At 41.8% G+C, this 22,581-nt stretch overlaps 2 protein-coding genes across 3 annotated transcripts in view; both read right to left on the minus strand.

Moving 5' to 3' along the window:
- The window catches only part of LOC309700493 (uncharacterized protein), a 2,098,293-nt gene that overhangs the window by 283,795 nt on the left and 1,791,917 nt on the right, over window positions 1–22,581 (minus strand). The window contains exon 63 of the mRNA XM_082524046.1: window positions 14,428–14,601. Within this exon, the coding sequence (XP_082380172.1) occupies window positions 14,428–14,601 (174 nt within the window). The remainder of the gene's footprint in view (window positions 1–14,427; window positions 14,602–22,581) is intronic.
- Window positions 1–22,581, minus strand: part of LOC309700563 (protein NLRC3-like) — a 69,411-nt gene that overhangs the window by 31,951 nt on the left and 14,879 nt on the right. The gene's annotated exons all lie outside the window — the stretch shown is intronic.

Genomic DNA, 22,581 nt, shown 5'->3' on the forward strand with positions numbered 1-22,581 from the left:
AACGACATTTTATAGAAGGAAAATAGAACCAAAGCCAAATGTAGGAGTTATATAGGGGATTGGTGGACTTGTCACATTCCAAATCCAGTTATGGAACAACAAACACTGGTCCAAGGGAAAGGGCAGGTGATACGAGGTGGTGCTGGAGGAAAACGAGCAAAGTAAAGACAGCAAACCTATTTTGGTTCGATTTGATAAAGTCAGATTAAAAGAAGTACCATGACACTCAGAGGATCAACGTGAAACTAAAACATACGCACATTTTGTATGAAGCACATGACTGATAACTGTTGTGTTTTAAGTTTAGTTTCTTATAGCACAGAGTGGATCACAGTGAGGGAAGGACAGGGGGGGAACTGAGTTTAAATGTGAAGTTGATGCTAATATACAGGTTTTGTTTCTAGGTCGTTCTGGGGATGCAGGCTCTGGGTGGAGCCAGGAGCTGAAAAGATCGAACATGATAATTAAACTGATTTTATTATTTAAACACAGGTTTGCAGGCCCGGAGCAAATATACTCGAGAGGAGAATCGCTGAGGTTTCCTGAGAAATGATCTGATGAACCTTTTTCTTTTAATTTTCTAGTTGTGGTTTTGTTTGACACATGAAGATGTGTCAAAAGGGGGAGTTTTAGGTCTAATTTGAAACAATGGATTATATGATCGATGATGCAATTCTACACTGCAATCATCGAGTCCATCCTCACCTCCTCCATCACCGTGTGGTACGCTGGATCCACTATCAGGGACAAACAGAGACTGCAGCATGTTGTGCGCTCTGCTGAGAAGGTGATTGGCTGCAGACTCCCATCTCTGCAGGACCTGTACGCCTCCAGGACACTGGGGCGTGCAGCTCAGTCACAGCTGACCCTTCTCACCCTGGACACAGTCTGTTTGACCTGCTCCCCTCAGGCAGGAGGCTCCGGTCCATTCGCACCAGAACCTCTCGCCATAAGAACAGTTTCTTCCCCTCTGCTGTTGGACACATGAACAATAACCGTATGACTGTTCCCACCACTACCACGTGACCCTACGCTGTGTTCACTGCATCATTCCATGTTTGGCCCTGATCACCACCTGCACTCATGTATATATCTATCTACTTAGCACTTTTAATCCTTATTTTTATTTTTATTTAAGTGTTATATGACAGTATGTTTGCACTGAAGCACCGCAGCAATTTCCTAATGTTGTAAACCTGCTCAACATTTGGCAATAAAACCGTTTTTGATTCTGATTACTGTCAGCATTTTAATCGCTAGTTTAAAGGCTGCAGCTGTTGCTCTAACATAAATGTAACAGGCCTCAGTGCTGGTTCTAATAGTCTGAGCTGCTTCCAGCTTTATTTGTGAAGAGCACAGCAGCTTACAAAACACGTAGCTAGCTCGTACAGCTGCGACGTTAAACTTTCATGAGCTAAGATGACCTTAAAATAACGGGGCTACGTGTGGTGATGCTAGCGTTAGCCACGTTAGCGCGTTAACTTCACAGGTGGTCAGACTGAGTAAACAGGCACTAAGTCAGAGGTTGGGCTCTCCGTTTCGCTGCAGGATCCCTTCATTCATGCAATTTATGCAGTTTATTAAAGTGCAATTGGAAAAAGGATTTTGAAATGCAGTTTTTAAAAGCATTTCAAAAATCAGTTTATTAAATGGGAATTCAAAAATGAATTTACAAATGCAGAATTTATTCTATAATTCATTACTTAAGCACAGAATTCTTTATTTCGATGCGCGTGGCTCTTGTGGTCCTCCATACAGGAGTGAGAACGTGTTGGCATTTGGGTCCTCCTTCCCCTCATCATAGTCTGCCACGCAGGCCGTGACAGAAAAGCCCACTAAAAGAACGCCCACCAGACCAAAGCAATGGTTTTGACTTGATCAGCATTAACCCCGCCCCCTGACTTTGATGGGTGAAGCTGACAAATAAAATGTATTTATGAACAGCGATGCAGGGCCAGGAGTAGCAACGTGAATTAAATAAATACATCATTAAATAATTCATTAAATGTGTCAGTAAAATAATCAAAATAGAAAACAAACCAATAATTGATTAAATATGTAATTAACTAATTTGAATTGTATATAAACAAATATTGAAAAATTTTAAATGAAATTAATGGATAATTCATTATTAATATATATCTTTAATTGATTATGTAGATTTTTTAAATTAATTACTGAAATAGTTCATTCATTAGTGATGCATTTATTTAATGCAACCATAAAATTATTGCTAGTTTAAGTAAAATAATTTTAAGACATCAATATTAAAGGTTAACTTATGATAATGAATACATGCAACTATAACTGATGACATAAAAATGAGGATTTCTTAAGCTGAAGCCAAAGTGCTGACTCATTTGTCATGTTACTCTCAAATGTTTTCCCTAATAACAAGAACATAATTACACTTTAGCCACAAGAGGGCAGCAGCATTAATATAAGTCACATGTATATAAAGGTACAGTGATTATATTACAGTGATTTTGACAAAAACAAAACAGTTGATGGCAGTGTGTTTTTCCATGACAGAATAATTACGCACACCCCACTTTGCAGTTATTTATTTGTAAAAAATGTTTGGAATCATGTATGATTTCCGTTCCACTTTGTGTTGGTCTTTCACGTGGAATTCCAATAAAACTGATTCATGTTTGTGCTGTAATGTGACAAAATGTGGGAAAGTTCAAGGGGGCCAACACTCGGACCGGCGGCCGCCTCGGGTCTCTGCTCCTCCTGCCTCCCCTTTCCCTCATCCACCTGCTGCCTCTGTGGAAGCTCCGCCATAGCCACCACCAAACAACTGAGTTATTTCTACACATCGACCAGCATCCGGCCAATCCACCACCTTCCATCGTTTATACCGTTACAAAAAAAAAAGCATCTGATTTGGATTCCTGAGATCAAATATATTTTCCTTTGTGTTTGTTTTCTTCACATTTGTGGCTTTAATGTAGTGTTACATCCTGTTTGTTTGCTTCCCTCTGTATACATGTCCAGATTCACTGTTATGTTTCTATTCTTACATTGCTGTGTGATCACTGTTCCCTCTGCTGACTGATGTGACCTTTTGTATCTCACACTGATACTTGTCATATTTGTATCTGCGCCTAAAAGATAAAAAGTTTTCCATGCTAAAACACAGCTCCACCTCCTGCAGTTCTCCCTCTGAACCACTAGATGTCTCTGTTATCTAAATGAAGACGTGCAGCACAGCAACCACAGCAGCGCTCAGATCACACGTGTCCTGTTATTATGTATAAAAGCATGAAACAGGTGAGACAGGTGGGATCAATATTAATGTTGTGGAAATATATGAAAAAGCAACAGAAGAGTGAAAACATTTCCTGTTTCTAGAAAGATCTTTCAGCTCACAGCTGCTCACAGACTGTATTTACAAGTGACAAACTGCAACTCTACAGTACATCTACAGTATATATCAAATATATTCTGTATTCAAATCTATTGAGTGATGTTTGAAAGTCTTTCCAGGTGAGTTTGATCCAGGAGGGTCTGAAGCCAGAGTCAGACAGAGACTGTGCAGAGACTGTAGAAGGACAGAGCAGCAGCAGAGCAGTCCAGATACACTGATGATCCTCTGTCAGATCCAGAGGGACACACAGGGATGATGCTGGACTCTACATTGTGTCTGACAGTGGAGCTGTTCTCAGAGCAGTTCACTCTGCAGCACTGACAGTCATCTGCACTTCTTCTCATTCCTCTGTCAGTCACTGCTGGATGAAGCTCTCCTCTCCACCTCCCAGTAACATGGCCCAGTCAGAGCGTCTCTACACACAAGCTGCTGCTGCTTCAACCTCTCTGGATCATCAGGACACAGCTCCTCCTCTCTCAGCACACACACCGTCCTGTTTACCATCATAGCCTCCACCTGCAGAGAGAAGAAGGAAGAGCAGAGGAGATAAACGAGTGTTTCCAGAGACTCTTCATCAGCTGTCAGTCAGTGATGCAGCACATCCAGTATAAAGAGCAGCAGGGACTTCAGTGCTGGGACTGTACTAGGACTCATTGTTGCTTCACTTTTTCTAATCTTTGGATTTTTATTGAAGTTGATGAAAATGTTTTTCCCTCCTAGTTTGAGTTTGGACTTTCATTCATTAGAAGAACCTTGGTGTGTCCACTCTGAGCTCTGTAGGAACCCCAACAACAAGCCCAACAATCCAGATGGACGGTTCCAGCTGTTAACTGGAGGAATTCCATCCAAACATCTGCTCTCACTAAATTCTTCCTCACCTACAGACTGTGTTCTTCACTGCTTTAAACTTGGAAACGAATGCAGTCATTGGTCTGCGTGCTGCTTTGTTCAGAGAGCTGATTGGCTGTTGACAGTGTTTGATCAGAGCGTGTCAGCCGTTACCATGGTGACCATAAAGGTCAGAAACAGGAAGTGTTTGTGTCCAATCCTGAAGCCTGTCACCATTCTCCTCTCACAGCTTCACTGAGAAGCTGCAGCTTTACAGGAAACACTGGATCTTTGTTTCATACTGACTGTGTTTAGTACAATACTGCTGACAGCACCACCCACTCACTCCATCACTCTACTTACAGCAGAGTCTCCAGTCTGTAGTCTGGACTCTGCTGAAGATCAGACAGCTGCTTCACATCTGGATCCTTCAGGTTGTTTCTCCACAGGTGCAGCTCTCTCAGATGGGAGGGGTTGGACTTCAGTGCTGCTGCCAGATAATCACAGCTGATCTTTGACAAACCACAGAGACTCAATCTGTATAAAGAATGAAAGATGTAAGTTTATTAGACAAAGTGTGAGCTTGAAATCATTCAGTGTTTCATCATCTGTTCAGAGCTGAAGAAGGTTCAGAATGTAGAAGTTTAGAAAATGGAAACTCCAAACAGCTGAAGCCAACAGGAAGCAGCTTCAAACAGGAAACTGTGCAGAGTTTCAGACTATATGTCCTGATGCAGCCAGTTGGATTTTGGAGATTTGAATCTCTGTTCTGTGACTAAGTCCTTGAATCATTTCTTCCAGTTGGTCCAACAAGACAGACTAAGTGTTGGACATGTGTTGTGGCTCCATTAGGGGAGCTTCTAAATGTGATGTGATGGCCCCTCTGGGTCTGTCAGGTCACAGCACTGAAGAGAGCTCAAACTGGGCACACAGTTGTTCCAGTCTGGACCAAAGACTCTATACTGGGACTGAGGGACTGCTTTGACTGCACCCACTGGGAGTTTTTAAAGGCTCATGTTCTCACTTAGATCATCGATTTCTACTTACATTTCTTTCTGGGAAAAATGGGGATTACTTTGGAAACAGGAAGTATTTTCCCCAATAAGCAGCCCTGGATTAGTAAATCACTCCAACATGTTCTCAGGCAGAAGAAGCTGTCTTGTTATGAGGGAGAGAAGAAAAAGATTGAGGCACAGAAACTTGTTGAAAGAGAGATAAAGCAGCTAAAATCAGGTGTAAAAGTAAAGCAGAGGATGAGCTGAATAAAGGACACTCAAGGCTGGCTTGGAAAGGAATGAAGTCCATGGTGGGGATGCAGGACAAGGAGCAAAGATGAATGTGATGCTGAATCAGCAGGAGACTTGGACTCATTTGATTCCAGCTTTGATATCATTGATTTCAATGAAGAGCTTTGTGATTGTAGCAAAGGGCTGGTAGCTCTGAGAGTCCCACCGATGAGGTGTTTGTGTGGAAATCTCTTAGTGGGACTAAGACTTCCTCCACTAGGTGGCAGTGTCTGATGAGAAAGTGTTAGTGGAGCTGGCCTGGAGTCAGAAACAGGAAGATGCAGGATTTGGGCTGAAATGGGGAAAAGTGGTTCGCACTAGTGCCTTAAAGCAAGAAGGTTGTAGGTTGAAGCTTGTTGGCCTTTCTGTGGAGGTTGGATGTTCTCCCACAGTCCAATGAAATGCTGCTTAGGTTCATTGGTGCTTCTAAATTGGCTGTAGGTGTGGATGTGAGAGAGTGCTTCTCTGTCTCTCTCTGTTGGCCCTGTGATGGACTGCTCACCTGTGCAGGTGGACCACGCCTCTTGCCCTATGACAGCTAGGGCACAGGCTGCAGCCCTGTGAGCCTAAGCTGAATAAACAGTTAGCAAAAATGATCCATAGATGGCCTGAAATCCCCCAGTTAGCAGTTTGGTAGATAGCTATGACATGCTAATCCCATCCAGCAGCTGTATTCTACCTGTAAGCTGATCCCTGCTGAGCCAAAGCACTTTTTCATATACAAATTACAACCTTTAATAGAAACCTATTGGTCAGCATCTTATTAGCCTGCTGTTAGCTTCATTCCACAGAAAACTGAGAGAAACTAACAGAGTTGATAAAGAATAAAGAGAAATGTGCTGATTTAAAGCCTTTGAAGTGCTTCAGATGATCTCTGTCCACTTCTGTCCACTCATTCATTCATGTAAGCTTTCTAATGCAGCTTTGATCTTCACAGTCTGCTTCATGAAACTCATTCTAACCCTGAATGTCAGAGTGTTCCTCCTTCTCTTTCCCATCATTCATGCTGGCAGTGGAGGAGATTTGGATGTTGGACTGTGTTTTGGATGATGTGTGTATGTTTGTGTTGGACTGCTGTCTGTAAAGCAAACGCACATTTTGCTTTGGATTTCAGTGTCAGACAGACTTTAAGGTGGAATGAAGAGTTGGAGAGTTTCACAGTGAATTATCCAGTGGAGGATTTTTCTTCTTCTTTGAAGGTTTGAAATGTGAACATTGTTCTGCTGCAGTCAATGGACTAAACCAGAGAAGAAGAAAACAGACTTTACCATGAAGATCCTCAGTGTGGATCAGTATAATATCAGCCTGATGTCTGCAGTTTAGTGTCAGCACAACTTTCACATCATATTCATCTCAGCACAACTAAAACATGCTGACTGACCTCAGAGTTTCAAGTCCACATCCTGGACTCTCCAGGAAACCACACAGATGCTTCACTCCTGAATCCTGCAGCTTGTTGTTGGAGCTCAGGTCCAGCTGTCTCAGATGGGAGGGGTTGGACTTCAGTGCTGCTGCCAGATAATCACAGCTGATCTCTGACAAACCACAGCCCCACAATCTGTATAAAGAATGAAAGATGTAAGTCTATTAGACAAAGTGTGAGCTTGAAATCATTCAGTGTTTCATCATCTGTTCAGAGCTGAAGAAGGTTCAGAATGTAGAAGTTTAGAAAATGGAAACTCCAAACAGCTGAAGCCAACAGGAAGCAGCTTCAAACAAACACAACAAGAGAAAAAACTCTGAATGTTTCACATTAAAGTCGTACATTTATCATAAAAATAGGACAAAGACTTGAAAAAGTCGTGTTTTTCCTTCCAGGAACCACAAGGCTTCACTTTTAAAGGTGAAGTGTGAAAGAAATGGACATATTTGAAGTCCAACACCTTTTTCCAGTCACATTATTAAAGCAGACAAACTACAAGCTCATTTTCATTCCAACAAGTCATCTTCTGACCTGGACTAACAACACTGGTCTCTATGTGCAGCTGGCTGTGAGACCAGTGCTCAGGGAGCGTCTACAAAGTGCAACACTGAAAGAACATCACACACTCATTTGCTTCCATCATCCAACCTGAAGAGGAAACAGAGACGCCTCCCCTTCAAAGTAAAAGCTGCTCCTTTTGGACACAGTATCAAAGAAAGTCTACAGTATAACATAGAAAAGACAGAACAAAGTTTTGGTTGTTTTTAAATTGTGCAGAAATGAAACTACACTAAGCTCAATTATGTGACAGACATTTCATCCCATGTCAGTTTGGCCTCATCTTGGGCCGGATTATCCAGCACACACTCTGACCACAGGTCCATGTTGAGCAGGATGAGCTGCTGGCTAATCTGGAGGCTGTAGCAGCAGCTCACAGTCACAGTGGGTTTCCACTCATGAAAAAGCTCTGGCTGCTTCATTTCTCATCTCATATCAGAGACTTTAAAGCTTCACTGAAGCTGTACTGTGATGCTTCCATATCCCAGTGAGGCCTCCATAATGATTTCAGCTGTTCTGTACACACACTGTGTGCCCTGTATGGCTCAAAGTCTCTGCAGCCTGTTTTTATCTGCTATCATCAGATCTTCATCATCCTCATTCACATCCCTCACACACTCTACAGCCTCATCAGCACTGACTTCATCTTCACTGACTGATGGAGCACAACATGAACCTGTGGAGGCTGAAACACTGTCCTGTCAAACATCTCCCCGTCACCACTCCACTTCTGTCAGCCTTTAAATGAACCCTGCTCAAGTCTGTCACTTCTGTTTGGAGCCAAAAGAGGTTAAAGATTATGCCACTACATTCTTGTCTAGAAAATATTAAAGTGTATTTGGTGACACACAAAAAAGGGTAAAAGTATAGTTTGGGTCCACACATGTCCAAACCCTGGTGTGTAGGCCTACTTAGTATTGAGAAAAGCCCACTAAAAGAACGCCCACCAGACCAAAGCAATGGTGTTGACTTGATCAGCATTAACCCCGCCCCCTGACTTTGATGGGTGAAGCTGACAAATAAAATGTATTTATGAACAGCGATGCAGGGCCAGGAGTAGCAACGTGAATTAAATAAATACATCATTAAATAATTCATTAAATGTGTCAGTAAAATAATTAAAATAGAAAACAAACCAACAAAATATGTAATTAACTAATTTGAATTGTACATAAATACTTAATGAATTATTTTAAATGAAATTAACCGATAATTCATTGTGATTTTGTTTTGTGTTTTGATGAGCTAATAATCAGCTCTCTTTTTCTCACTGTTGTTCTAAGCCGCTTATCCAAAGGTAAGGCACTACCTGTTGAATTATTTCCAAAGTGTGCCAAATTGGACATTACAAATTAAAGTCTACTCACTGAAATTACTGGGGAATGTCTGCTTTGATTTTGATGAGAATCTCATGACAGTACTGAGGATTTAATGCAGTTGGACTGCTAAAAATGATTGAATGCGGTTGGACCGCTAAAGGATTTAATACGGTTGGACCGCTAAAAATGATTGAATGCGGTTGGACCGCTAAAGGATTTAATACGGTTGGACCGTGGAAAGCAGTTGGACTGCTGAGTGATTTTAGTATATTAGGGAATTTGGTTATTGTTTGGGGTGGAGCCCGTATTGGTTATAAGGTTGGACCTGCTTCAGTCTTACACTTTTTTGGCTGTTTTACTGTTGTTCCAAAGTATTATAAATTATTCAAGAACGTCAGTTGGACTGATAGGAAGCACAGTGCTCAGAGGTAACGCTTGCCAATGCCAAGGACGCTTAGGCATTGTCCTCGAAGAGGGATAGTCAGTTGGTCACTGTGGAGCTTGGGGCACTCCAGAATAACTAGGAGTTAGAGTCTCCTTACCGTTTGGAACGGTAGTCTGCGCTTTTTTGGCCAGCAGAAGTTGGACTTCGGGCGTGTAACTTTAACTTAAAACTTCGGGGTAAGCCTTGGCTGTGAAATGCCAAAAATAGAGCTTCAGGCAAAGTTTGGGTTGGTTGACGCTTTTAAATTGAGTTAGGGATTTTAGAGATGAGGCCAGAAACTGTTGGACAGATACTGGTTAATTGATCACAAAAAAGTTGGACTTTATCGGTTGGACCGTTAACTTAAATTTGTCGAAATTGTTTAGGCGCTAAAGCTGACAGATGTGACAGTGGTTGTAAATATAAGACGTCTTTGTAATATAAAATAAGAGATCTCTGTGTGAAAGGAGTCTGAGGCAGTGCTGGAGCTATTTTTAGACTGTGTGTGTGTGAGTGTGAAAATGCAAATTAGTCAGCAGTGAACTGTTTAAACCACAGTTGGTTTTACAAATACTGCTGCAAACATTGTTGAGTGTGTGTTTAAGACGCCATTTATGTTCATTAGAGGGCTATAAATAAAGTTTTGAGTTGCCGTAGTGGATGTATAGTAATTGACTGAGTTTTGATATATAAATATAGTGAGTGCACTGTATATATTTAAGACTAACATATTACTTTTAGGAGTAACCTCTCATCAGCAATAAATGCTGGTGTGTTTTATTTTTTCTATTCTATGTGTGTGCTGTGAGAATTAATAGAGGTTTCAATTGTTTTCTTTGACTTGCTCTTTCTGATTATGAAAGGCATGTCTGAAATACTCTTAGGAAAGCGTGTTGTGAGTATATTCCTCAACTCTTGTCACAGTTTAAGTGTGTGAATGCTGTGAGTAGCAGGCTTTGAGTGATTGGGTGTGATTTGTACAAAATAATAAATAATAATAACACTATGAAAGTTGATAGTAGAGTGAGTGCAGAAGTGGAAGTGTGAGAGAAAAGGCGGTGTGTGTGTGAGACGATCTGACAAACGCAAAGAATTTAGTATATTTAGAAGTGTGTGCGTGAAATAAGGGTGAATTGTTTTAGATCAAGACTTAGTAAAACAAGAGTTTTATTAGCCTGTAAAAAAAACAAAACAGGAGAGATAGAAACAGAAAATATGGTTCTGAGCAGCTGCAAGGTTGACAGGAAATGGTGTGTGTGACAGGAACTTTGCATGCCCATAAAAGGAACTGACTGTGACAAGTGAGCACACAGAGAGAGAAACATACGAGTTAAACTCCAGGCAGATGAAGCAAATGGAGGTTTTAAGAAAAGAAATGAAAAGGATATTAATTGTATGCTTTAGTGTGTCAATACAGGTGGACTTCTTTCAACCTAGAATCTTGAGTACAAAACCATTGATTAACAGAATTGGGAGGAAAACAGGCCAGATTTTGGCTTAAAATTTTACAGCTTGACCTCCCACTTGTCCCGATCCTGAGAAGAAGCTCATAGGACAGTTAATCTCCTGATGAAGACCGACAGAACATCGTGGACTTCAAGAATTAACAGCAGGCAAAAGACAGTGCAACTGAAACTACACTGACGATACCAGCAGCAGCATGGAAGAAAAGCACGTGATGGAAAATGCACGGTGAACTGCAGGCTGGTAAGAACAGTGTGACATAACTGTTTAAAGACACTGAATGGGATATTTTGCCAGGCTGGGATTTAATCTAAAAGGAAAATACTGAAAAGAGCAACGGAGAAGAAACAGAGAAGAAACAGACTGTGTTTGCTGGGGATCACAAGACAACAAAGGACACTAAGAGAAGGGCACAGGGGCCAGTGGGAAGGTGAAGCCCAGACGAGTTCGACTGCGAGAATAGAGGGTACAATTGGGTTGAAATTGAAGCCGGAACTCAGGATGGTTTAGGGATGTCCACGTCACAAACAAAGAGGTAAACAAAAAGAAGGTAAAATAAAGAGAGAAAATAACTGACAATTACATTAATGAATAGAAGACACACATACAGATATTACATAGATTTATTTTTAGGATAAAGGGGAGAGCTTATACGTAGAAATGACTTTTTATACATATTGCATTTTGTGCCTTTAAGGGAGTTGTGGCTCAATTCGTCTCTTGTGGGTCACGAGCCTTTGGCTAGCGCTATGATTAGCCAATCTACTGTGAGGATGATATGAGTTATTGAAGGATTGCACACGCTTACAGACATATAGAGTCCATAAACACACATGACAGTATTGATTCCAGGCAAAAGGCCTCAAATTAATTTAGCGTTTAACTGAACTTGAGCTGGCCCTGTAACAAGTGACAGAAAAGAGGAACTGAATAGGAGTTTCTTGCTTTAGAGAAGGACCAAAGGAAGGAAAGCATATATTTTGGTTAAGTCTGATAAACTAGAATGAGAAGGTATTGTTACATCAAAGGAGCAAGATGAAATAAAAAGGCTATACCAAAAACAGGCTATAACATAGGAAATGTGAGTTTTAAAATGAAGTTAGTGTTAACACACAGGAGTTGTTTCAAGGCAGCGTTTAGCTGTGATAAAATGTATGCAGGAGTAATTGCTTATATGTTTAAACTTAATTGATTAAAGTGGTTGTTTTTTTTTGGATCTTTTAGTAGAATAGGCGCTTATAATGATTTTCTTGTGAAAGGAGATTCTAGGTCAGAGTGGAGGCCTTGCAGCAGCGAGAGTTCTGTGTACAGGATGTTGATGATTAGATAAGGCAAGCGACAGGAAACGCATGCAGGGACGTGAAAGCAGCGTTTTAAGAGTTTTAAAATGATGAGTAACGTTGAAGAATATATATAAATACAAGTCAATAAGTCAAGAAGATAATTAGGATCAGGCTTTTGATTAAAGAGTCCCAAAGATGATAAGTTAGGGAGGTGCAGGAAAAGGTGTTTGGTTTGCTTTACACAAGATCTCGGCGACCACAGGGGGGTGAGGATCCTGGAGGCCCGAGGCATGATGGACCACAAGAGAGGGACGCAGAAAAAACCTAATCTTACGCATGGAGTGTTCTCGAGGGGGAGCTGGTGTTTATTACTGGACCACTTAGATGACATGAGGTTGTCTGATTTGCTGAGCCAGAGGACAGCTAGAGAGGGTCAGAGCGGGAGTGGTGACCCCGATGTCCATGATGCCATGGATGGACATGGAAGCAGCTGAGTGAGCCAAGGAGTGACCCAACACAATGTATTGTGACCTCTGGTGTTCCAGAGGTCGAGAGAGGGAGTATTGAGATTGGAGAGATATTTTGCTGCTATTGTTAAAGGCTCATGTTCTCACTTAGATCATCGATTTCTACTTACATCTCTTTCTGGGAAAAATGGGGATTACTTTGGAAACAGGAAGTATTTTCCCCAATAAGCAGCCCTGGATTAGTAAATCACTCCAACATGTTCTCAGGCAGAAGAAGCTGTCTTGTTATGAGGGAGAGAAGAAAAAGATTGAGGCACAGAAACTTGTTGAAAGAGAGATAAAGCAGCTAAAATCAGGTGTAAAAGTAAAGCAGAGGATGAGCTGAATAAAGGACACTCAAGGCTGGCTTGGAAAGGAATGAAGTCCATGGTGGGGATGCAGGACAAGGAGCAAAGATGAATGTGATGCTGAATCAGCTTTGATATCATTGATTTCAATGAAGAGCTATGTGATTGTAGCAAAGGGCTGGTAGCTCTGAGAGTCCCACTGATGAGGTGTTTGTGTGGAAATCTCCTAGTGGGACCAAAGAGAGAAAAAGCCCTGGTCCTGATGCTGTGGGAGGGAAATGATTGAAGTGTGCTGTGAGGAACTGACTGGGAGATTTTCACACATTTTCCAGTCCTCCTTGGAACAACAGGAAGTTCCCAGCATATGGAAACAAAGGTTAAGTGTCCTATGGCACTCAGTGATGATGGTGCTGTGGCCCCACCACCTCCACCTCTTTGTAAAGGAACTAACTGTAATCTGAAGCTTCAAATGGAACTAAGACTTCCTCCACTAGGTGGCAGTGTCTGATGAGAAAGTGTTAGTGGAGCTGGCCTGGAGTCAGAAACAGGAAGATGCAGGATTTGGGCTGAAATGGGGAAAAGTGGTTCGCACTAGTGCCTTAAAGCAAGAAGGTTGTAGGTTGAAGCTTGTTGGCCTTTCTGTGGAGGGTGGATGTTCTCCCACAGTCCAATGAAATGCTGCTTAGGTTCATTGGTGCTTCTAAATTGGCTGTAGGTGTGGATGTGAGAGAGTGCTTCTCTGTCTCTCTCTGTTGGCCCTGTGATGGACTGCTCACCTGTGCAGGTGGACCACGCCTCTTGCCCTATGACAGCTAGGGCACAGGCTGCAGCCCTGTGAGCCTAAGCTGAATAAACAGTTAGCAAAAATGATCCATAGATGGCCTGAAATCCCCCAGTTAGCAGTTTGGTAGATAGCTATGACATGCTAATCCCATCCAGCAGCTGTATTCTACCTGTAAGCTGATCCCTGCTGAGCCAAAGCACTTTTTCATATACAAATTACAACCTTTAATAGAAACCTATTGGTCAGCATCTTATTAGCCTGCTGTTAGCTTCATTCCACAGAAAACTGAGAGAAACTAACAGAGTTGATAAAGAATAAAGAGAAATGTGCTGATTTAAAGCCTTTGAAGTGCTTCAGATGATCTCTGTCCACTTCTGTCCACTCATTCATTCATGTAAGCTTTCTAATGCAGCTTTGATCTTCACAGTCTGCTTCATGAAACTCATTCTAACCCTGAATGTCAGAGTGTTCCTCCTTCTCTTTCCCAACATTCATGCTGGCAGTGGAGGAGATTTGGATGTTGGACTGTGTTTTGGATGATGTGTGTATGTTTGTGTTGGACTGCTGTCTGTAAAGCAAACGCACATTTTGCTTTGGATTTCAGTGTCAGACAGACTTTAAGGTGGAATGAAGAGTTGGAGAGTTTCACAGTGAATTATCCAGTGGAGGATTTTTCTTCTTCTTTGAAGGTTTGAAATGTGAACATTGTTCTGCTGCAGTCAATGGACTAAACCAGAGAAGAAGAAAACAGACTTTACCATGAAGATCCTCAGTGTGGATCAGTATAATATCAGCCTGATGTCTGCAGTTTAGTGTCAGCACAACTTTCACATCACATTCATCTCAGCACAACTAAAACATGCTGACTGACCCCAGAGTTTCAAGTCCACATCCTGGACTCTCCAGGAAACCACACAGATGCTTCACTCCTGAATCCTGCAGCTCGTTCCAGCTCAGGTCCAGCTCTCTCAGATGGGAGGGGTTGGACTTCAGTGCTGCTGCCAGATAATCACAGCTGATCTCTGACAAACCACAGTCCCTCAATCTGTATAAAGAATGAAAGATGTAAGTTTATTAGACAAAGTGTGAGCTTGAAATCATTCAGTGTTTCATCATCTGTTCAGAGCTGAAGAAGGTTCAGAATGTAGAAGTTTAGAAAATGGAAACTCCAAACAGCTGACAGAGTTCATACGCCTTTGTCAGGGTCAAATTCAAGCAAGACCATGTGAAAATTAAAACACATCATCCTAGGTGAACTTAAACACCTTTGTTCCCCTTTTGTTAAGACATAGAAAAGTACACCACACAAAAATACTGCAAAAGGAAACGGTCGCCTTATATACATAGTGTATAAACTCAAAATGCACATTTCACTTCAAATTAAGATTAAGGCTTTGAACAGATCACATAGTTCAGTTCAACATATAAGACTTTAAGAATGCACAAGCATCTACTTAAAATCTATTTAATTTATCATCCATGATATTATTTTGTACAATTCCAATGTATTTTGTTCATCTCCCTAAAATAAACAGGCAGTCTTAAAGTATGAAATATTCATATACAAACACATATAAATGTGTGTACTGTCTCAGTGGCTGATAGTACCCCACAGGCCTCAGTGTGAGCTTGAAGACATTTATAATGTTTAAGTAGTTTAATGTGCAGGTGCTGACGATAAACACATTTTGAATGAAAGCCAGGGAACTTTGGTAGCACAGAAACAAGTGGCTATTCTTTGTGACTATATGGATCACTCACAATACCATTATTTCACACAAAGGCACCAAATTAATACTCAAAAAAGCTGCAGCAATACACACAAATATAAACAGTACTTGGTGACAACTTTGCTTTTAGCCTTTAACCCTTCTTGACTACTTTTGATGTGGCCTCTATATTTTACCTTTAAAAACAGTTTATCTTGCCAATCTGTTATTTTCTCATTTTGACCAACTGTATCAGCACAATTTATCTAAATTCAGACAAAATTTAAAATACACGTAGAAAGTGATATTTTGACTGTAAAAACCACACACATGTTTAACGAATCATCTTCATAACTTGAAATGCAAATAGAGATTGTACACTTTTAAAAATACGCACACGTTTTGCAAACAACAAAGTTATATGGTACTATTTACCAAAAAATGCAGCCAAGGCTCAGACGTTTTTCATATAATCATTTCAAACTATTTACAGAACAATCAGGTGTCAAACAATAGTTTGTGTCACTCTAACACATATGAGAACAGCACAGGGATAAACCTGCAGGTCTGACAGCAGGTGTGTCACTCAGCGTTTACACTGCAATCTGCCTTTGTTGGCTTTAAGGCAGCAACTGTGACGATCACTAGTAGAACTGACACACAAAACAAAACAACAGCTACACACTAAATACACAAGACAACAAACTAACTTGAGACCAAACACGGTAAACGTCACAAATCTCTCACGTATCAAAACTCTCTCTCTCTTTCGCTCACTCGCTCTCTCTTGCCGGTCACTCCTAAAACTTCCCCCTTTTGCTAAACAACCAAATGTCATGTTTCCATATCATTTTTGATTGGTCGACATGGTACATTTTCCCACCTATAGGGCTTTGGAGCGTGATGTAACGGGAGATGGGCCACGCCCCCTTCCGCCATGACAGTAGGCCAGCCAAAGGATACCATTTCAGCTATGGATCGTACGTGTTGTGTTGTCGGTTGCAACGTTAGATCACACGATCGTGAAGGCAAGAAGCTGGATAACGGGCTCTCTTTTCATCGTTTTCCATCCTGGAGGCAACGTGAGGGATCCCATGTATCCGATATTACTAAACAAAGACGTCAGGCTTGGATTGCAGCGGTGAGACGAGCGGATATCGAGTTCTCTGCAATCCCCAGCTTTTTGTTGGTTTGCTCACGGCATTTTCTTTCCGGTGAGTTCTAAATTAATTCATATCACTCTTGAAAGGCTTTTAGTGTTATTTTCAACGTGCTGAGGTCATAGATAATGAGATAAAACATGCTAATGTGTGATGCTGCAGAACCACATCATGTCGACTGAGTAGCTTATGATTTGGCATTATTGCAGGCAAACCAGCATGAAATGGATGTAACAAATCCAGACTGGGCACCAACACTGCACATGGGGCATGACGACATACCTGTATCAGACTCGGACCGGCACTCAAGGCGTACGCAACGGAAGCGAAAAAGAGCACCCATCGGAGGTAAACAACCCCCCCCCCCCCCCCTCTAAAAACATACTAAATTGCTATCACTGTACACTAATCCGCACATAACTTCCAGATGAATCACACACCTGTCATTGGAATATTGGTGTACATTTACCTTATGTCTAATTTTATCTTACAGGCTTTCGTTATGCAGCTGCAGAGTCTGAAGGTGTGCCCCGTGCAGAAGTGATTGATGAAGATCTGACAGAAGACCAACAGCAAAATCACAATGTCATGGAGGCAGTGGACAGCAGTTGTGTTGGACAAGTGGAGGTTGAGGTAGCAGCTGCAAATGTGGATATACTGAAGAAATGTAAACCTTTTAAAATGATGACAGATTACAAACTCTCAGCTGTGTCTGTAATCAAACCTCTGTAACTTTGCTTCACTTCAGCAGCATCAGCTCATGTTCACATGTTGATTCATGGTTTGCTTCAGTTTTTGATGGACTGCAGAATATTTTGAAGGTTATCTGCTATAAAAAGCCAGAACAGGAAAATCTGCTTCATGTGTTTCTGTTTGATCCTCAGTGACTTTGACACAAAGGCCTCTGCTGTGATGATCACACCTCTGATCAAGTCTCACAGTGTCAGCTTTGTTTTTATACATATGGATATGTGCTGATAAATGATCAGAGTTATAATATTTCCCACTGCCTGCTGTGTGCCGTGACCTTTGACCTGCTAAAGACAGTCAGCTGTGGATTATTCATTGTTGTGTCTGATACTTAGAACTGTGAGGAAGAACACTACACAGTTAATCAGGGTCCCCTCTCTCTGAATCAGGAAAGCTGGGCAGGCCGCGTGTGGGCCGCGGGCCATACGTTGAGTCTCACTGTTTGAAATGTGAACATTGTTCTGCTGCAGTCAATGGACTAAACCAGAGAAGAAGAAAACAGACTTTACCATGAAGATCCTCAGTGTGGATCAGTATAATATCAGCCTGATGTCTGCAGTTTAGTGTCAGCACAACTTTCACATCATATTCATCTCAGCACAACTAAAACATGCTGACTGACCCCAGAGTTTCAAGTCCACATCCTGGACTCTCCAGGAAACCACACAGATGCTTCACTCCTGAATCCTGCAGCTTGTTGTTGAAGCTCAGGTCCAGCTCTCTCAGATGGGAGGGGTTGGACTTCAGTGCTGCTGCCAGATAATCACAGCTGATCTCTGACAAACCACAGTCCATCAATCTGTATAAAGAATGAAAGATGTAAGTTTATTAGACAAAGCGTGAGCTTGAAATCATTCAGTGTTTCATCATCTGTTCAGAGCTGAAGAAGGTTCAGAATGTAGAAGTTTAGAAAATGGAAACTCCAAACAGCTGAAGCCAACAGGAAGCAGCTTCAAACAAACACAACAAGAGAAAAAACTCTGAATGTTTCACATTAAAGTCGTACATTTATCATAAAAACAGGACAAAGACTTGAAAAAGTCGTGTTTTTCCTTCCAGGAACCACAAGGCTTCACTTTTAAAGGTGAAGTGTGAAAGAAATGGACATATTTGAAGTCCAACACCTTTTTCCAGTCACATTATTAAAGCAGACAAACTACAAGCTCATTTTCATTCCAACAAGTCATCTTCTGACCTGGACTAACAACACTGGTCTCTATGTGCAGCTGGCTGTGAGACCAGTGCTCAGGGAGCGTCTACAAAGTGCAACACTGAAAGAACATCACACACTAGCTTTGTCCCAAAACGTCGGCTGCATCCTTCGGAGGACCCGGTATTCGCGGTCTACGTGGGCCGGGTCCTTCAAAGACCGAAAAGGCTGGAAGTGCGAGGCTGTGAAATGGGACGGTCTAGCCTTCAGATTTGCGTCACCGCTGTGTTGGTGGAGTTTAATAAACTCGGCCGTCTGCTCCTTGCTATCTAAAATATAACAGGACACTGGCGTAAATTCTTGACCGTCTCACACTTCTGTTTAATCAGTTTCCTGTTTAACGTTTATTCAGCTGTGTGAAAATCCCGGAGGAACTTTGATCTCAGCCAAACCGATTTACTCCGGAACAAATAAAACACAGAAAAAAGGCAAACAATTACATTTTTAAGTTATCCGAGTGACTTATATATCGTGTTTCACCTGAGTAGCGAAAGAGCGGGGTCTGAAAACGATGAAGCCGGGCGTCCGCTGCTCTCGCCGGCTGGAGTGACCATTGAACCCCCCGGCTTGCTAGCGAGCGGGTGGGTAACAGACGTCTCCGAAAACGTCGGCACACTTTTGCAAATATGCGATGTCTTGATAAACCAAGCAGATATTTGAAGTTTACACAGCTACTTTCTCGCCTGAAAATATGTTAAAAGTTTATTTTGTGACCCAGAAAGATTAATAAGAGTAATTTGAAAACTTAGTAGCTGCCGCCATTGTTGGCAGCTGAAATTTGGCTGGGATATGAATTCTGGGATATGGTGGGCCACGAAGGACACACCCGACGAATCCTTCAAATTCGGGGAAATGAAGGACGCATTTGTCGGGCACATTTGAAGGAGTCGACAAATACGGACAGCCTTCATCGCCTGGCTGTGATGTAATCGGCCTTCAAATGCAGCCTCTGGAGGATGCAGCCGACGTTTTGGGACACAGCTACTAATTTGCTTCCATCATCCAACCTGAAGAGGAAACAGAGACGCCTCCCCTTCAAAGTAAAAGCTGCTCCTTTTGGACACAGTATCAAAGAAAGTCTACAGTATAACATAGAAAAGACAGAACAAAGTTTTGGTTGTTTTTAAATTGTGCAGAAATGAAACTACACTAAGCTCAATTATGTGACAGACATTTCATCCCATGTCAGTTTGGCCTCATCCTGGGCCGGATTATCCAGCACACACTCTGACCACAGGTCCATGTTGAGCAGGATGAGCTGCTGGCTAATCTGGAGGCTGTAGCAGCAGCTCACAGTCACAGTGGGTTTCCACTCATGAAAAAGCTCTGGCTGCTTCATTTCTCATCTCATATCAGAGACTTTAATGCTTCACTGAAGCTGTACTGTGATGCTTCCATATTCCAGTGAGGCCTCCATAATGATTTCAGCTGTTCTGTACACACACTGTGTGCCCTGTATGGCTCAAAGTCTCTGCAGCCTGTTTTTATCTGCTATCATCAGATCTTCATCATCCTCATTCACATCCCTCACACACTCTACAGCCTCATCAGCACTGACTTCATCTTCACTGACTGATGGAGCACAACATGAACCTGTGGAGGCTGAAACACTGTCCTGTCAAACATCTCCCCGTCACCGCTCCACTTCTGTCAGCCTTTAAATGAACCCTGCTCAAGTCTGTCACTTCTGTTTGGAGCCAAAAGAGCTTAAAGATTATGCCACTACATTCTTGTCTAGAAAATATTAAAGTGTATTTGGTGACACACAAAAAAGGGTAAAAGTATAGTTTGGGTCCACACATGTCCAAACCCTGGTGTGTAGGCCTACTTAGTATTGAGAAAAGCCCACTAAAAGAACGCCCACCAGACCAAAGCAATGGTTTTGACTTGATCAGCATTAACCCCGCCCCCTGACTTTGATGGGTGAAGCTGACAAATAAAATGTATTTATGAACAGCGATGCAGGGCCAGGAGTAGCAACGTGAATTAAATAAATACATCATTAAATAATTCATTAAATGTGTCAGTAAAATAATTAAAATAGAAAACAAACCAACAAAATATGTAATTAACTAATTTGAATTGTACATAAATACATAATGAATTATTTTAAATGAAATTAACCGATAATTCATTGTGATTTTGTTTTGTGTTTTGATGAGCTAATAATCAGCTCTCTTTTTCTCATTGTTGTTCTAAGCCGCTTATCCAAAGGTAAGGCACTACCTGTTGAATTATTTCCAAAGTGTGCCAAATTGGACATTACAAATTAAAGTCTACTCACTGAAATTACTGGGGAATGTCTGCTTTGATTTTGATGAGAATCTCATGACAGTACTGAGGATTTAATGCAGTTGGACTGCTAAAAATGATTGAATGCGGTTGGACCGCTAAAGGATTTAATACGGTTGGACCGTGGAAAGCAGTTGGACTGCTGAGTGATTTTAGTATATTAGGGAATTTGGTTATTGTTTGGGGTGGAGCCCGTATTGGTTATAAGGTTGGACCTGCTTCAGTCTTACACTTTTTTGGCTGTTTTACTGTTGTTCCAAAGTATTATAAATTATTCAAGAACGTTTGTAAATGTCACTGTTTCCATTGGACCTGAGTGACGTACAAAGACAGAGAGGGAGAGAAAGGAGAGAGAGGATGGAGACAGCAAAGAGAGAGCAAACACAAACAGGTGAGAGTGGACAGGTGACCAAGGTCAGCAACCAATCAGAGAGCTTCTGTTTGACCCACAGTCACTGATGATGACTGCACATAACCAAGCAGTGTGTTACTCTGATATCAAATATGGATCCTGCTCTTATAATAATGATCATCAGATGATATTATTGTGTTATTTTGTAGCTGAATACGATGTTTGTGTGATTATCAGTGAAAGAAGCAGTGAGGAGGATGGAGAGAGAGAGAGGACAGAGGGTGAAGTTAGAAACACTAAAAGGATTTTTCATGGATTTCATGGATGATTTGAGTGATTTCCAGCAGGACACTTAAACATGTCAGTGGACGTCCTAAAGAACATATTCACTGATATGAAACGTGTCATTGAACAGGATTAATATCAGTGGAAACATGGTGGAAACAGCTGTGACTGCATGGATGTGACACACTTCAAATCTGGTCTCCACTCTTGGATTTGGGATCCATGGAGCTGCTGCTGAGTCTGTACAATAAAGGAATGGTGTGGAAGGTTGCAGCGTACGGACACAAACACTTTGTGGTTACAATCTGATTTTATTTTCAACATTAAACTACTAACCTACACTGATCAATGATGTTAATGATCACATCTGGACTCACCCAGCCTTTCTGCAGTTCCTCACAGCTGGAATCAGTCTCTGTCGTCCCTGCTCTGATGTGTTGTACTTCTGCAGGTCCAACTCATCCAGAACCTCCTCTGACATCTGCAGCAAGAAGGACAGAGCTGAGCACTGGATCTCAGAGAGTTCCTTCTTTGATCTGTTCTCTGACTTCAGGAACTCTTGGATCTCCTGATGTACTGAGAGGTGGTTCATCTCCATCAGACAGTGGAAGATGTTGATGCTTCTGTCAGGAGAGATTCCATCACTGTTCATCTCCTTCAGGTTGTTGATGACTCTCTGGATGGTTCCTGGACTGATCTCTGTCTGACCCAGCAGACCTACTAAGAGTCTCTGGTTGGACTCCAGACAGAGGCCATGAAGGAAGCGAACAAACAGGTCCAGGTGGCCATTTTTACTCTGGAGGGATTTCTCCATGGCTCTCCTCAGAAATACATCAAGTGATTGGAGATCATCGTCATCAAAAAGACTGGAAATCATCTTGATTAAAGATTTTGGTTTAAGGAAGTTCTTCAGCACCTTTGTCTTCCTGTTGGTGTGACAGTGGAACATGTAGACAGCAGCCAGAAACTCCTGAATGCTCAGATGAACAAAGCAGTAGACTGGTTTCTGGAAGATCACACACTCTCTTTTGAAGATCTCTGTACAAACTCCTGAGTACACCGAGGCCTCTGTCACATCCAGACCACACTGCTCCAGGTCTTCTTGGTAGAACATGATGTTTCCTTTCTCCAGATGTTCAAACGCCAGCCTCCCCAGCTTCAGAAGAACTTCCCTATCAGCCTCCGTCAGCTCCTGTGGACTCGTCTCACGTCCCTCATGGTACTTGTTCTTCTTCCTCTTTGTCTGAACCAGCAGGAAGTGTGAGTA

This window comes from Aulonocara stuartgranti, assembly GCF_965226115.1.
Source record: "Aulonocara stuartgranti genome assembly, chromosome: 3".
NCBI lineage: Eukaryota > Metazoa > Chordata > Actinopteri > Cichliformes > Cichlidae > Aulonocara > Aulonocara stuartgranti.